Source organism: Rhinatrema bivittatum, chromosome 19 (genome assembly GCF_901001135.1).
Source record: "Rhinatrema bivittatum chromosome 19, aRhiBiv1.1, whole genome shotgun sequence".
In the NCBI taxonomy this organism is placed as follows: Eukaryota; Metazoa; Chordata; class Amphibia; order Gymnophiona; family Rhinatrematidae; genus Rhinatrema; species Rhinatrema bivittatum.
In genome coordinates this window covers 31,199,168-31,216,942 of record NC_042633.1, presented here as the reverse complement: position 1 = coordinate 31,216,942, position 17,775 = coordinate 31,199,168, and the positions used below count along the sequence as shown (strand labels likewise).

The 17,775-nt window shown below is 42.8% G+C and overlaps 1 protein-coding gene across 1 annotated transcript; it reads left to right on the top strand.

Moving 5' to 3' along the window:
- The first annotated feature begins 799 nt into the window (after positions 1-799).
- Positions 800-14,458, top strand: LOC115080354 (vomeronasal type-2 receptor 26-like). The gene is made up of 6 exons (XM_029584499.1): positions 800-1,041; positions 4,744-5,035; positions 6,061-6,885; positions 10,396-10,620; positions 12,251-12,374; positions 13,471-14,458. Exons 1-6 carry the CDS (start codon positions 800-802, stop codon positions 14,394-14,396), a joined length of 2,634 nt encoding a protein of 877 aa, XP_029440359.1. The 3' UTR covers positions 14,397-14,458.
- Positions 14,459-17,775: the final 3,317 nt, after the last annotated feature.

Here is a 17,775-nt window from a genome sequence, read left to right as displayed (position 1 = left end):
CAAATCCTAGAACTTTCCAAGTTTGCTGTTGATTTCACCCTCCGCCATACTCTTTCCTTTCTTCTAAGGGCTCTTTTAAATGCTCATTAAATCAGGAGCAGATTTTAATCCAGTTGCTAGTAATAGTAACTTTAATGCCACTGACATGCATAAAACACGGTTTAATCTATGCAACTTGCTTTGAAAATTAAGCCCTAATGCTTTGAATACTTGATATCTCCAAATATCTCACTGAACTCTTTCCATATATCAGTGGTGGGCTTCTTCCTTGTTAAATACGAAGAGTTAATCTTCCTAATTCAAAAATGACAAGAAAATAAGAAAGAACCTGAAATTAGAACACATTTGTGTGCTTCCTCCCATAGGTCCCAGAGGACACGTCAGGCTGTGATTATCAAGGTCACGCACCTACTCATCATGTAATTGAGGGTAGGGGATGCACCTGAGTACCACGTTGAATAATTGTAGCTGCGCCACTGCAGGGTCAGTGAAACAACCCCCAGACAGAGAAGATATAAACCAAACCCATTGACTCTAAACACAGACACGTTACAGTTAGCTGCAGGTGAGAATGTTTTTAGAATCCTCTCCTTTCCTTGATCTTTCTTCTCTAGACCTTGATGTCTGTGGTGGATCTTTCTGTAACTATTTCATTGTCACTTCACTTTATGGTTTTCATCTCTTTGTTTAGCCTTTTCCTTCTTCTCTTTAGACCTCACATTGATTTCTCTCTGCTTATGTATCAGTTTGTTTAATTTGCTCCCTTCCCCTTATGTGCATATTTTCTGTGCTTCCTGTAATGAAACCCAGGGGCTTTGCGAATAACTACAAGGAAATGAGACCTGATTGGCTGAATCTTCTGCTGCTTGCTATTAACATGGGAAAAGCCTCAGTGCCAGGATGCAAGCTGGAGCTCCAGAAGATGACCCCGTTCACCATGGATGGAGACTTCGTCCTTGGAGTGATTGCTTTGGCTCACACTAGGGTGGATTACCCAAACCGTGACTTCAGAGAGACCCCTAAGCCAGCACACTGTGAGGGGTAAGACATCCCAAATAGGAAATTAATGTTTTTAGCTTTATTGCTAACCAGGAAAGAGATCTGGTATTTAGTTGATAATAAACTGGGTACCAGGTCACAGAGCCAAGCAGCACATTAGTATGAATATGTTCAGATGACTTTTAGTTTGGTTGTGTTTATGTCACCAGACATGGCAACAACTTGCAGAACTAGATAAGTCATTGAGCGTAGTTTAGAATTTCTTTCAAGTAATATAACATATAGAGAGTGAGACAGGATGGAGGCGGTCCAGAGAAGGTCAGGATCGGAAGACTTATGAGGAGAGGCTGAAGGATCTAAATATGTATACCCTGGAAAAGAGGAAGTGCAGGAGAGATAGGATACAGACCTTCAGATTCCTAGAAGATTTTAATGATGCACGAACTTTGAACCTTTTCTATTGGAAAAAAAATCAGAAGAACTAGGGGTCATGAAATGAAACTCCAGGGAGGAAGACTCAGAACCAACATCAGGAAATATTTCTTCACGGAGAGGGTGGTGATTGCCTGGAATGTCCTTCCAGAGGAGGTGGTGACGATGAAAACAGCAAAGGAATTCAAAGGGGCATGGGATGAACACTGTGGATCCCTAAAGGCTAGAGGTTGAAAATAATGAAAAGAGTGCACGGGGGTAACTTGGTGGTACAGCGGCTATTACCTTTCACAGAAGGTATGGTGATTACTACCCTTAACCAATAAGCCTTGATTCTCTTGATACAACTGCAACATCACTCTCCTCTTTGACAGCATGGGGTGGTGGAAAGAGGTATTGGATTCAGATGTCAACCAACACAGGCCCTGACTTTTACAGTCTGGGATACTGATACTCAGGCATAAGGGAAAAAGCACAGGATGACTTCTACGGCCAAGTCCATAAGCAAATCATGTCAAGCAGTGTTGTCTGAATTTTCAAGAAGGCTCATCACCCAGTAAAAGAGAAACACGCGAGTAACCTGCTCAGTACGGCAGATACTACCATAAGTAGCTTGCTGGGCAGACTGGATGGACCATTTTGGTCCTTTTCTGCCATCATTATTATGTATATTCATATATTAAAAAAACCCAGATTATCACATTGTCTATCCAATTTGTTTTTGCTTTCATAAAATATCTTGAATGTCACCCACTTGTTATGTGGCTAGATCTGTAATAGAAGATAACATGTGTACAATCTATGGGCCTGATTCATCAAGGTATTTTCCCATAGACACAGAATGGGAGAAAAGCTGGCAGCATGCGTGTTATTTTCCTAAAACGCTATAACATGGGTGCTTTCTCATCCCTCCCCAACGAGGTGAAAATTACACACCTTGTAGCACATTGCACATAGTTTCAGCTGGATTGAGGTAAAACAATATTCAGGGAGACAACGCAGGTCAATAGCTATTAACCATTTTTACTGGTTTGAAAACTGTCTTCGTAAACTATTATGAATATTACTACCAAATGTTTTGTTTTTTTTTACTGCTTATCATCTTGAAACAATGCTAGACATACAGAGCCCTGACTAGACCTACACAAGTTTATGATAGAAGATGGGGTGATATACGATCTAGCTATGCAATTTAAGGAGTAAGGTGCCAAGAGCTATTGGAAAGAAAGTTCTAGGCACACTTCATTCCTTCATTATGACACCTAAAACATGGGCGGAGAATGCAGTACGGAAACCAAATTGAAATTGATCAAGAAGTGCATGATCATTCAAAAAGTTATTTAATTGATCAAGCAGCTCCTTCAATCACTAATCACAAGAAATTATTCAAAAGAAGTTAAAAACATGGTTATTCAAGCGAGCTTATCCGGACTAACCCGCCCCCCCCCCCTCACGCCCCTGCATAGGTCTAACACTCCATTCGTCGTCCCTTCACCCCCTTATAATGATTGCACTTTTAACCCCCTCAGAGGCAATCCCAGCCTTTCCTTATATTAAGGACTCCCATGTTCATTATTGTCAAGGTCTCCTTTGTTCACTTGTTGTTAAGTTACTTTTCCACTCTACACTTGTGTAACTCCCCTCCCCAGTTGTAAATCCCTGTTAACATGTAATTTCTTTCTGCTGTTGAAATGTAAACCGGTATGATGTCCCCACTAATACCGGTATAAAAAAGTCTTTAAATAAATAAATAAGAAATGGAAGGGAGGAGATTTGGGCGCTAGTTGGTTAAATCAGTAGGATCTAAGTGAGGCTGCTTTAAGAAAGGTTTAACACTGGCATGCTTTAACTGCACAGGGGAAAACCCTTCAATGAATGACCAACTGATTATAATCGATATTGCTTGCTGATATTGGGGATGTGCATTCATTTAATAATGAATGGCAGTCCAATGGCCATTTGGCTTCCTTTCATTAAGTCCAAAATGACTAAAAAATGGCCGAGAAAAGCCATTGGTTTTATTCCTTTCAGAGAATCGTATGTAATATTTGCAAATAGAGTACATTATTTTCTGAATGGAATAAACATGAATGTAAACAAAAAGCAAATCCCTTCAAAATGAAATGTGGACCAAAAACGACCCAAAAATGGAAGAAACACAAGAAACGAATATATTTGGGCCAGCCACATCTCGAGCTAATATTGTATCCTTTGCTTTGCTTATGTTCTTATCTATGCACATGTGAAACCTCTACATAAAACCACATGCCAATGAAATATCTGGCCCAGGTTGGTTTCTATACAATGTTTTTATGGCTATTAGAAAGGGGGAAGAATTCTATAGTCACAGTGTATTCTAAATTTGGCTGTTTTCTGCAGCTTTTAAAGAATTTTGTCTTTAATTCCTATGTAGTATCCTGGGTACATTTTAAGTATAATGTTTTATGTATGTACAATTGTACATTAACAGTTTGGAAAGTTTTTGTTTTATGTTTTTAGTGTTTTTTTGTTTTGTTATGTTTTATTCAACGGAGGATGTTTGCTGACTTTTATTTTAGTTTTCTGAAGTGTATTTTCTTGTGTCACAGTGTACTGCTGGTGTTTTAACCTCTGGGACCAGAGTGGGACTGGAATCAGGCAAGAATGGCTTGCACAGAACAAGAGTCAGGATCTTCTGTCTGAACCGGCCACGTTCCCCTTGGGTTGAGCCCTCTGCTGCTGGTGGCCGGCAGGAGACACAACAAAGGCTGGAACTAAAGGGCACCCATAAGGCAGAAAGGATGCAAAAGTGGAAAACAAAAAGGTTCTCAATAAAACAGACAGAGATTGGGAAAAACAGACAAAACAAGAACAAGACAGAAGGCCACATATTAGGGCCACAAACAAGTAAACAAATAGGACCAGACACCCAGGATAAGAAGGCCACAATTAAGGCCAAACAGAGAAGGAGAAGGCCACATATTAGGGCTACACAAGACTAGAAAAATAATCAAATGAGGGCCAAAATTAGGACCAAATTTTGACCCAAGTTGAGGCAGGTTGAATGATACAAGGCAGGCTTTTAACTGTGGCAGTGCCAGAAAATCAAGGCCGCCAACAGTACTTCCAAGCCAAACTGTTTGGAGTAGAAAGCATGCATATACAGCCTACTGAGGGCCCCTGCTGGTAGGAGGTAAGAACTGCCCACAGATTCTCATAGTTTGATGATATGAGTTATTTTAAATTGTGAACCAATTTCTGGCTAAGGCAGGATAAAGGTTAAAATAAAAGGCAAAAGAATATGATGACAGAAGGTTGGTTTCTTCCCACCAGATTTCAGATCCGGTTTTACCGTGACATATTGGCCATCATGTTTGCCACAGAAGAAATTAACCAGAACCAGCATCTGCTGCCAAACCACACCCTGGGCTTCCGGTTCATGGACTCCTGTTTTTCAGAGGTAGTCGCTCTCCAGGACACTCTCCTGCTGCTGTCTGGTGGGAACCGAACACTCCCGAATTATAAGTGTGAGGCTCACCTGACTCTGGCAGGAATCATCGGGGAGCTCTACTCTTCAGTGTCTGAGGTCATGGCCAGGATACTAGGGGTTTATAGGATCCCACAGGTATGAGATTCCTCAATGTCTTTGTCAAAGACCCATTGGGTTACCACTTGATTCTATTTTATCTTCAAAAACCTAGATATTCCCTCTGACTATGTTTCTGTCAAAGAGCCATTGAGTTACCAGTTGATTCCATTTTCTCTGCCCAGTCCTAGATATTCCCTCATTGCATTCTTGGACTTTGAAAGGTAGAAATATTCAGCCGCGGTCCGGCTCAGCTAGTTAGGCAGATAAACGTATCCGGCTAACATAGTCCATACATTCAATAGTGCAGCTGCATCACTGAATATATCTGGCTATCTTCAAGTTAGCCAAGGTAAATTTATCCGGCTAACTTTAGGACAGGCCTACAGACCAACCAGAGTTAGCCGGATAAGTTATCTAGTTAACTGAATATCGGAGTTAGCTTGATAACTTATCCAGCTAACTCAACTGCTCCTAGTTATACCCCTAATTTATCCAGCTGTAATTTAGCCAGATGAGTGACTGACTATGCCAAATTTGTCATTTAGTATTATACTTTCAAAAGTGTCCAGTCTTCAGCGAGCAAAATTTTATAATGTATACAATGATTAAAATGCTGTAAGCACATATACAAGGACATAAGCCAATAAGTTGATTGATGCTGTCCCATTGCTATGATATGATGGTCATTCAAATATCTTATACAGAGGTTATTAATATAATTTTATCCACAGTTGATAAGTATCTTTACTGACTTAAGGAGTGAGCTTGTAATTGTACAATATGCTATTTTTTCGCTCTTAAGTTTTCTATATTTGAGTTGAAATTTGTCATTTAGACAGATAACATTTGAGTTGTCCGTCTAAATGGCTTTTGAATATGGACTTTCATATTCTTATCTTAAAAACTGGAACTACAGTCCCTTGATTTAAGAAGGCAAAACCCAGGACAGGCTGAAAGACTGCAGATGAAATGGATACCCTTAAAATATTCTCATCATTGCTTGCTCAACTCACTAGTAGGTGTGGATATATGAGATAGGTGAAGGAAATCTTTCTTTTCAGATCAGCATATCAGCGCTGCATCCAATGCTGAGTGATAAGCTCCAGTTCCCATCTTTCCTACGCACCTATCCTGCAGACACCATGCAGCCCCAGGCCATTGCCCAGCTACTCCACCACTTCAACTGGACGTGGGTGGGGATCTTGTTTTCCAACACAGATATTACCAGCCTGCAAAGTCAGAAGATACGGCTGCGGGTGGTGGAGAATGGTGGCTGTGTGGCTTTCATGGAGAAGATTGATAATCACTACCCCAGTGAGAGGCTGTTGAAAGTAGCACAGGTGATTCACCAGTCCTCAGCAAGGGTGATTGTGTGTAGTTGCTTTGAAGTGCACCTGAAGCCTATACTGGAGCTTCTTTCCATCTGGAACATTGCTGCCAAGGTCTGGATCTTCTCATCTGCATTTGCCATCAACCCTGATATGTTCACCAGGGAGTCCTGGAGGCTGCTCAATGGCAGCTTGGTGTTCATTGGATCCACCAGTGACATCCCCCACTTCACTAATTTTCTCTACAACATTTGGCCTTCTGCACACTCATGGGACACCTTCACCAAACTGTTCTGGGAAAAGGCATTTGGATGTCAATGGAAGGGACAGAACTTGACTGATATGGTGACTGGAAAAGACATCATCCCATGCACGGGTGAAGAGGACCTCAAAGCACTGGACCCAGTGATCTTTCAGTTGAACGACTTAAGCATGTCCTATCATGCTTACCTGGCTATCTATGCTTATGCTCATGCCCTACACAACATGATTTTGGAAGGACCCATGAAAGACATTTTTGGATTATACACCAACATTCATAATATCAAACCATGGCAGGTATTTATAATAATAATTGAACTTTTAAAATGCTGAATGCAAACAAGATCCTGGTAGTGTTTAAACTTTAGAGAGTAGAAAATATATGTGCATCCATCACTAAAGCAGATGGTTGAACAGTACATTACTGATTTGTTCACAACATGAAAGCTTCCAAAGGCATTCCATGAACCAAATTCATGGGGGGAAAACCTCCCAAAAACAAATGTTTTTCCCCTGCACACCCCTAGTAAATGATGGCAGATAAAGACTAAAAAGGCCCAGCTGGTCTTCTCAGCAGTAATTTTATGTGTTTCTTCCCAGTCCCCTTTATGGTTGCACCTGCCTCTCCATGCTGGTTTCCCCAGGAAGCACAGGGCCGTAATGGTCACTCAGTGAAGGTTGCCCAGTGCTTCATTACCATTCTCTTGTCACTAGAATATCTGTATTTATTTCATGCTTTTCTTTAAAATCTGCCACTGTTCTTCTCATCATACCTCTTCTGGAAGGGCATTCCAACTATCCACCATGCTGTCTGTGATATTATTCCAGAATCTATCCTAATATTATCAACCCTGGTTCTATAGCTCTTTTACACTGAATGTTCAGGGAAAGGGGAGTGTCTCCATCACAGGTTCTTTCTACTCCCTGTATCCCTTTTATCCTCACACCGTGACCTCCTACTGTTACCACTGGGGATCCAAACTCAGCCTTCCTCCTCTTTTCTCCCTTATTCTCTTAAAAAATCTCCTCTCATGTTCACCTCTTCTTGCCTCACTTCTCATTAGCTTTTCTTGTATCTTGCAGAACCCTCACCTATACCACCACGCCACACCACACTTCAGTTCCTTTTCTTCTTCTCATTTCCCTGCTTCTCCACTGTGACATCATTCCTCATTCCTATAATGCCTCATACCCCTTCCCTAGCATCTGCCCCTGCCTCTCCCACTCTCCTTCTTCAGAATCTTCCTGTCTTTCTCCTCTTCTCCAGCATCGCTCTACCCTTCCTGACTCTTCCCCCCCCCTTGATCAATATCTATCTCAATGCATACATTCCTCCCATCATCCTCTTAGCACACTGCCCACATTTTCCTCCTTCCTCTCCCTATACTTGGAGGCAGGAAGCACTAAGATCACATTTGGGAAACAAGCTCCAACCCTTCCCACCTTATCAAGGCCGTGGGATTGAGGACTCAGATGACTGGCCACAGGCACAGGCAGGAGGAAGAAGTAGAAGAATGCTGGGAAAGAGAGCAAATTATGTCTCTGCTCTGCCCCCTTCCATCTACTCTTCTCCCCAGAACTGCAGGAGGATGTTGCGGGGGTGGACTCTTAACCCGAGGTGGAGTTGGCGCTACCTGTGGGGAAACCCCCTCAGGTCCCCACCGTCAGGAGGCAGAGCAGAATGGGAAGTGGAGCCTGACTGGAGCTTTGCCAGTACCAACCCTCGTTCCCCGCAGGTTGAGCCCTTGGGTACCGGGGCCAGCTGGTCTTAGGCGGGCCTCTGCGTGGTTGATCCCGTGAAGGATGCTCAAGGCAGGGAGCCAGGAAGCAACGGAGACACAGGGTCTGAAGGAGATGAGTTCGAGACAGGGCCTGGCTCCAAAAGCCCGGACTGGCTGAAGCAGGCTAGAAATCAGGAACAGATTAAGTCCAGGTTTGTAAATAGGCAAGAGCCTAAGAAAGGCCAAGTCCAAGTAGTCAGCTGGAGGCAAAGTCAGGTTCAAGCTGGAGTCAGGGCAGGCGGCTGAAGACAAGGTCAGGTACAGGCAAGGGTCAGAGCCAGAGAATCCGTCCAAAATGTGGTCAGGAACAAGCGAGGGTCAAAGTCAGGAATCCGTCCAAAGGGTATTCAGGAACAAATAAAGGTCAGGAACAAGAGACTGGAACTTGGGAACTGGAACAGGAACGCAGGACTGGAAAGGAACAAGCACAGGAGGAGGAACAGGAACACGAAGGAGTAGCAACTAAGCACACGACTGGAAGCGTGGAGACCTGTTGCCAAGGCAAAGACCGGATGGTGGAGCCTGCCTTAAGTAGCAGGGCCCGGAGATGTCATCATCCGGGGCCGCGGGAAAGTTTCCCATCGTGGCCTCTTTAAAGTCAGGGAAGGCGCGCACACGTGTGCACCTAAGGCATACTGACTGGAGTTACGTGGTGGTGGCGCACGTGGGGAGACCCGACTGGGATCGGAGGAGGCTGCAGAGCTGCCGGAGGAACCTGGAAATACGGCAGGAGCACGTGCACGTAGGCGACTGCCTACCACTGCCAAAGAGGAAGGGCCAGGGCCGGGACCCAGGCGTCGGGAGTGAGTAGGGCTGGCCGGGGCACGCAACAGAGGACACACTCTGGTTCACAAGATTGGCTGCCGGAGGCAGATAGCGCATTAGATTGCTGCAAGCAAGCTTGAACTGAAACTAGAAAGTGGTCAAGTCCTGACTTACTTAGAGATACAGAACTTGTGTTTTGATTAAAAGCTTGGTTAGCCTCACGCCATGTGCTTAAAAGGAATCTTGCCGAATACATGAGTGGGCCAGGATTCTCTGTCTCCTCTCTTAGGCAAACATAGGAACAAAGAGTCCTGCCGTTCCTCATCATCCCCATGGCCAGTATTCTTGCTGCTCTGAAAGTAGTAAGTGGAGATGGAGGTAGGGTTACCAGGTAAGATATAATAGAGGCATTTAAATACTGTATCTCAAAAGTTTCTATACACAGGAGGTGAGCCTCTTTCAATGGAAAGCAAGTTCTAGAAAAAGAGGTCATGGGACGAAGGTGAAATGGGGGAAAATCAGGAGTAATCGTAGGGAATATTTCAATACAGAGAGGGTGGTAGATGCATGGAATGGCCTCCCAGTGGAGGTGGTAGAGGCAAAAACAGAATCTGCATTTACGAAAGCATGGGATGAATACAGGGGATCTCTAAGGTAGTGATGGGAATTATAAAGGCTAGATAAATTGACCGGATGGGCAGACTAGGATGAGCCATTTAGCCTTTTTCTGCTCTCATGTTTCTATGATTCTAACTATCCCAGGTCAGTCTAAACAAGCTGATTCACTCCTAGTTTAGCCCAATTGCATACAAGAAAATAGTTTTTTATTTGAATGGGTTTTTTTTTTTGATAATTTTATATAATTGAAAAATTTTGTAAAGTATATTTTGATTTATATATTAAAACTTATGTCAGAAGTTGATTTGTATTAAAATTGTATTAAGATAAGTTTATTGTTAATTTGAACATGTTCTTTTTATGAGCCCTTTATGTAATTTTGGTGAGTTAGTGAGAATTTAGCCAAATATTTGTTCCCTGAAAATATAGTCTTGCATATCTCGGAGAAATCAAAATTACTACTCCAGGTATGCAATGTGGCATAACCATGAATGGATGAGTCTGTTTGGGTTGATTTGGGTGAGGTGGCAACTCTAGCTGGATGCCTTGGGAGTTGAAGGCAGAATAGAGGGAAAATGGACATCTGGCAAGAGAGCATTTTCCATAGGGCATAATGTATTTCTTTCATCACTGAAATCCACAGGTCCTCCATTATCTGAAGGTTGTGCATTTCACAACAGAGTCCAAAGAGGAAGTCTACTTTGATGAGAATGGAGATGTGCCTGCTGTCTTTGACATCATGAATATCCAGATACACCCGGATGACACCTATGAAGTAATAAAAGTGGGTAGATATGATGCCAGGGAATCCCCGGGGGATGAAATCAGTCTGAATATCACTGCCATCTTATGGAACCAAAATAACCAGGTGAGGAGTGACAACTAATGCAGTTGATGATGGCAGATAAAGACCAATTGGCTCATTCTTTCTGCTCAGTTTTTTCTAGTCTGTACTTCTTAGGGTATATCCTAGCCGTCAGCTGTGGAAGTTTGATTGTAAAATATCGGTCATGTTCTAGGTCAAATTTTTGTTGACTTTCTCTTTGGTTCTTTGCTATCCTGGGTAGATGAGCAGAGAAGTTCCTCCTCCCATCCATTATGTTTTACCACTAGGCTTTGTAATAATTTAAACAACTGCCACCTATGACCCTATGACCTTGCCATCACCAGCTTGCCAGATTCGACACCTTCATTTCTGAGGAGTTGTAGTCTTCTGGTTCACACTTGGCCACTACATGGCCTTCAATGTCTCTAGCTCATGCTTCCTTTACCAATCCTACTACTGTCCTCTAAATCTGTTCCAAGCATGCTTGAAGTCTGTTATGGTTTTAGTTGTTAAATTACCCCTTCCATGAGTGGAGGGTGGTTGAGGTAGGAGTAAATTACCCTGATACTGTAAGTTTTCTCAGGGTCTTAGGGCTTGTAGTTAAAGCCTGTGAATCAAAGCCAAGTTTGGTTGTAATTCTTCTTGCTCCATGGGAGGTTGGTTTTTTCCCTGTTTCACGTATCTGATTTGCCTGTGCATTTGAAACTTGAATTTTACAATTATTTTGTATTGGTAGATTTTAACATTCATGAAGATATACATCGGACTGATGTATATCTTCATGAATGCTGCTACATCTATATTAGGTCTTTCTCAGCAAGTGGTAAGTTCCACCCACTTAGCTGGAAACACCTTCAGTTATTTTTTATTCTGATGAGATTAATAGGGAATATTGGTAAATGATATGATGACATCCCCTCTATCTTGGACTGACAACTATTTACTTACATTTTTGCTGATAATGATTCGCTCACAGCTTTGAGAACATGAAAGGTCAGTCATGGCCCAGACCAGAGGTGAAATAAACCCTGTAAAATTTGATGAAGAAGAGAGAGGAATCAGGAGCTACCACCTCTCTCTCCTCTCTCACCTTCCATCCCCACTCAATTTACACAGTCCTTTACCAACTTCTTCCATCCTCCCCCTCACTCACCTTCCAACTCGTCTCACCATCCATCCTATCCCCTCCCTCACCTTCCAACCCCATCTTCCATTCATTACTTTCCATCTTACCTTTTCCGTTATATTTCCATTTGTCTCCCATCACCTTCCGATCCTTCACCTTCTACACTCCACCTCCCAACTGTCTCACTTCCTGCCTCACCTTCCTCACGCTCTTCCCTCACCCTTATCTTCAGCCCTGCAGGACGGGCTATTTAAGGATAAGGAGCAAAAGTGGCAGGAGAGAAAACTCTTCTTCTTCCTATGGGTCATGAGGAAGCTGGCAGTACCTGCTCTTAGGCCCAGCAGACCAGCAATTGCTCTGACCCTGAGACTGCAGCAAACCTTCTGCCCTGTGAGTAGCATCAGGAAAGAGAAAGGAAGCCATTTTGTAGCGGCTTTGGCAGTATGTAATATCGCCACCTAGTGGATGGCACCCTGTGCAACCTCAAAAGTTGGCCCTGACAGTAGTTAATATCCATGATAAAGTTCTAATCTTTATATTTCACAGATTCCTCGTTCTGTCTGCAGTGAGAGCTGTCCTGTTGGGTACAGGAAATCTGCCAGAATGGGACAGCCTACTTGCTGTTTTGACTGTGTACCTTGCTCCACTGGAGAAATAGCCAACGAAACAGGTGAAGTACTTTTATCCTTATGTGAGATAATGTGCGACTCTAAAATGCTAAGGCATTTTTTAGTCGCACATTATCAAGATTGTCATGCAGTACATCCCAGACATATCATGAATGAGTTTGACTGATTCATTCACTTGAGACGTTTGCTGGCTAACATTTGTATTGTATTGTCATTGCGGTTCAATTTTTATTATGAATGTTTTATTAGAAGCCTCTTAGAACTTGGAATCATGCGGCCTATACATTTTTTAAATAAATAATAAAATTACGTTCCTTAATTGCTAGGTTTGCCCATGAGCGAGTCCTCATTTTACACCTATTACATGCTAGGAGTTGCAGTCCCAATTTCTTTAAGAATGGAAAAAAAAGGAAAGTTCATAGTTGCAAAAAGGCAGGAACAGAATAATTTTAGCTTATCTCCAATGATATGTAGCTTGTTGGTGACCCTTAGTGCCCATCAAATCCCATATCTCTCTGTTCCTGAACAGGTGATTCCCACAGTCAGGACAGCCAGCTACTGAAATGCTGAAAGAGGCAACACTGGGCATTTAATTCTCAATTTTCTCTTTTATTAATTTGAATCAAGTTTCTACAACTCAGTTTCTATAGTCTATTATTGTGTAATAGGGCATCTCTGCAGCTGGGATTCATTTATTGATCGAACTTAAGAAATACACTGATGTGATGGAAAGAATCTTGTGATCTTGGTATTTCATAAACTAGAATCTCGGGATAATTTTTATGTTTTTTTTTTTTTTTAATAAAAAGCATCTTAATAAATTTGATTTGATTAGTGAAAAGAATCCAGAGTCATTAGGTGATGTTTCCTGTTTATTGCATTGAAGTCTTAATTTCAAGGCTGTATAATATTTATGTGGCTTCCAAGCATGATATTTACAATTCATATGAGACATGGCGATGGTAATTGTCAAACAGTGCACATAGGTACTTTATAACCACAGACATTATCCAGAATTATTAAAGCAGATTCATACCCCTAAATCATCTTTGAAAATGTATGGGTGTACACAGAATCTCCAAGGGCACAGATTCTGTCTATAATTTGGGCTTGTAACAGGTTATTTCTGTCTTTCAGATACAACCGAGTGTTGGAAGTGTCCAGAAAATCAATGGCCCAATGAAAGTAGAGAGAAGTGCCTTCCAAAAGTCATTGAGTTCCTGTCCTACCAGGAACCCTTGGGGGCAGCCTTGGCTGCTGTTGCTATCATATTGTCTTTCACCACCATCCTCATCCTCTTCATCTTCTACCTGTTCCAGGACACGCCCATTGTCAGAGCCAATAACCGGGGCCTCAGCTACCTTCTCCTTTGCAGCCTCACACTCTGCTTCCTCTGCTCCTTGACATTCGTTGGATTTCCCATGAAGCTCACTTGCATGATCCGCCAGCCTGCCTTTGGACTCATTTTTACTGTCAGTGTGTCTTGTATATTAGCAAAAACAGTTACGGTGATCATTGCCTTCAAGGCTGTCAACCCTCGCAATCAGCTCAGAAAATGGGTTGGGTCCAAGATACCCAACTTTATTGTTATTTTTTGCTCCCTCATCCAGCTAATTATCTGCACTTATTGGATTTCTAGTCACCCTTCTTTTCCTGAGTACAATACCAGATCTGAAAGTGGGAAGATAATCGTTGAGTGCAATGATGGGTTGACCATACTCTTCTACTGCATGCTGGGATATATGGGCTTCCTGGCCATCATTAGCTTCATTGTGGCCTTCCTGGCTAGGACATTGCCTGACAGCTTCAATGAGGCCAAGTTTATCACCTTCAGCATGCTGGTCTTTGTGAGCGTCTGGCTGTCTTTCATTCCCACTTACCTTAGCACGCAGGGGAAGTACATGGTGGCAGTGGAGATCTTCACCATTCTGTCCTCCGGTGCAGGGTTACTCTTCCTAATTTTTCTTCCAAAATGTTACATTATTCTTCTGCAGCCAGAAATGAACACAAAGGAACACTTAGTAGGGAAAAAAACCAACAACATGAAAAAAAAATCTAAATAAAATGTTCAGAAACGGAATGGTCTATTTGTTTGACATGAGAGCTTACAGAAACTTTCACCTCTCGGTCTGGATAATTCAGTAGATTATGTACAGGAGCACACGCCCACTTCATCTAGTACTGTAAGGAGCAACTTCCATAGTGTTATGGTTCTGATCCAAACGGCAGTGACAAAATTGCACTGGGCTTCCAAGAATGATTTTGGATAAACTGTGCAAAGCAGGGTTTAGCTGCAATTGGCCCCCAAAGGCATTGGTATGACCTGAATGGAACAGCTAACTTTTAAGGTTGTTATAAAACATAAACTTGAAAGAGCATGGAAAAACTGCAATATTTTGGAGAATGGTTTCATTAGTTTTGGTAACTGTGTGTGATTTAGTGTTGGTCTTACAGGAACCACTAAGAAAGATGACAAGATCTAAAATGGGAATTGACGCTGAACTTTTATTTATATTTTTAATTTTTTTAATCCAGATTTGATTACTCACCATATCAAAATATCCATCATAATGAGCTACAATAAAACAATTAACAGTATTGTTAAACATAAAAATGATGCACATTAATTACAAGATTCTGAGACCCGCCTCCTCCCCTGACATCATCGCAAACGGAGCCGGGCAGTTTGAAAGGCGCCAAGCCAGCAGGCGCCGCATGCCAAAGGGGCGCGACAAAGGGGCACTCCCCTTTGTGCACCCCTTCATGCAACCCTTTGTGTTATTTCTTTAATATGCTCCTTGTTATACCTTTTGCTTAATTGTTAAGAACTTTGATTTTGATGGTTTTATTTTTGTAATCTCTTAGCCTCAGGTACAAAAAGTTTAGATTGTAAGCCCTTTTAGGGGATAGTGAATTACCTATTGTACCTTATTGTAAACCGATGTGATATCTCTTTTTGAAATGAACGTCGGTATATAAAAATCGTGAATGAATAAATAAATAAATAAATAAGACAACACACTGGATGGACCAATTTGGTCTGTCTTTATCTTTATTTTCTCTGTTACTATGATGCCATGAGATAAATCTGAATGCACTGCCCTCCCCCCCCCCCCAATAGCACGAAAACTGTATCTCATGCATATTCATTGTGGATATCCTGAAAACCTGACTGGCTGGGGGTCCTCAGAACAGGTTTGGGAAACTCTGGAATAGTCTACAGATAGAATTATATCAATGCATTGCTTTATTATACATGCACACACACTTCCTATTGTGAAATCTTTGAATTTTGTTTAGTAAGTCTTCCCAGTGTGTTAAGCCTGATATGAGCACACATCTCATTGTGATACTCTGCTGTCTACATTAAACCCACCTCCCAGTGCTCCACTTTACGGTGCACATACAAATAAGAGAGGCTCATGTGCTGCTTGGACAACCAACTGCAACAGCACACTGCATGAGGTGTCCTTCACATGAAGAACATAGGTGACAGAAAGTAAGAAGGAAGAGATCAAGGTTTCCCAATAGATGTTATCCTTTCCACTGTCCTACAGAGCACACACACAAACCCTACCATCTGAGGGCCTCCCAGCATATCCTTGAACTTCTCTGCTGGGGAGAGCCTGGGAGGAAGCCCTTCCATTGTCCCAGTCCACAGCAGGGGTGCTGACCTGCGGGAGTTGCCACCTCTTGACCCCAGCTGCAGGAGCCAGACACAGGGGGTTTTTTTGGCATAGAATTGCTTCTTAGCATTATTAACTGCATGTTTATATTTGTGAAGACAAATCTTAGAACTTTCCAAGTTTGCTGTTGATTTCACCCTCCGCCATACTCTTTCCTTTCTTCTAAGGGCTCTTTTAAATGCTTTTAAATCCTCATTAAATCAGGAGCAGATTTTAATCCAGTTGCTAGTAATAGTAACTTTTTTCAAAGGGGACAGCTTGTCAATTATTATAGAGTCAGTTTCATCCTCTGGGCCAGGCCCCGGCATCAAGCCTGGGTCTGGGTGAGGCCCTGGCATCTTCCACTTCCATGGATATCCAACAGATCAGGAAGTGATTGTTCGGGGGGTCTCAGTCAAGGCTCTGGCATTATCCCAGGCCTAGGTCAAGACTTTGGCATCATGCTTGGGCCTAGGCCATGACTCCTGCTTTGGGCTTCAGCCTATGCTCTGGTGAGGTCCCAGCTTCAGGCCTAAATCTAGGCCAAGGTACTGGCGTCACACTCAGGTGAGGGCCACGGCCGCTTCTTTGGGCCTTGTCCTATGCCCTAGGTGAGGCCCTAGATTAGGCCCAATGCATTCATTTAAAGTGAATGCAACAAATAGGTTTGGTTAATTCGGGGCCCCTCAATTCGTTTCAGGTTCTCCGAATGAAACAAATTGCCCCTATTTTTGTTGCATTTTGAGCTTTCATTTTAAATGAGTGAACATCTGTAGTACATTGCAGAAACAGAATTTACCTAATATTTTCAAAGTAAACTTAACAATATGGACCTGATTCACTAAGGCTTTTCTCTCATTATGTGTCTATGGGAAAAATGCTTAGTGAATCAGACCCTAAGATTGCTTTGAAATTCCTCAGGCAATTGGCTAAGGGCCGGATTTTAAAAGGGTTACACGCATAACCCTTTTAAAACGCCCCTGCGCGCGCCGAGCCTATATTGCATAGGCTTCCGGCGTGTGCAAAGCCCTGGGACGCGCGTAAGTCCCGGGGCTTTCTTGGGGTGGGCGTGTTGGGGGGCGTGACGCGGTCGGCGCATCATCCGGGGGCGGTGCCGCGGGCGTGGTTTTGGCCCAGGGGCATTCCGGGGGCATAGCCACGGCCTCCGGACCAGCCCCTGGACCGGAACATGGCGCGTGGCAGCCGGCCCGGCGCGCGCAAAGTTACGCCTGCTTCGAGCAGGCGTAACTTGTGCGACAGAGGTAGGGGAAGGTGGGGGAGGCGGAGGGAACGGGCAGCGCGCGCAAGTTGCACAAATGTGCACCCCCTTGTGCGCGCGCCGGCGAACTTTTGTTCGCGCGCTATGTTTTAAAATGTATCCCTAAGTATGTACACAAATTACCCCATGAAAAGTTATGCCTGCTTTACAGTAGGGCATAACTTGCATGCACATAAGTCAGAATCCACCTGGAATTCCCCTCCTCAGTGCACTCAATAGTACTCATGAAATCAGGGTCATGTGCCTGCTCTTATGTGCCCCTGACTGATTTTTTAAAATGCCACTGACATTCCTAAAATATGATTTAATGTGTGCAAGTTGCTTTGAAAATCAAGCCCTAATTCTCGGAATCCTCAATATCTCCAAATATCCCATTGAACTCTTTCCATATATCAGTGGTAGACTTATTGTTTGTTGAATACAAAGGGTTAATCTTCCTATTTCTAAAATGACAAGAAAAAAATAAGAATCTGAAATTAGAACGCATTTGTGTATTTT

Coding starts and splice junctions, on each gene's coding strand:
- LOC115080354 (XM_029584499.1), top strand. CDS start 800: ATGAAACCCAGGGGCTTTGCGAATAACTACAAGGAAATGAGACCTGAT. Junction 5,036..6,060: donor GGGTTTATAGGATCCCACAG/GTATGAGATTCC, acceptor CTTTCTTTTCAG/ATCAGCATATCAGCGCTGCA. Junction 12,375..13,470: donor AGAAATAGCCAACGAAACAG/GTGAAGTACTTT, acceptor TCTGTCTTTCAG/ATACAACCGAGTGTTGGAAG.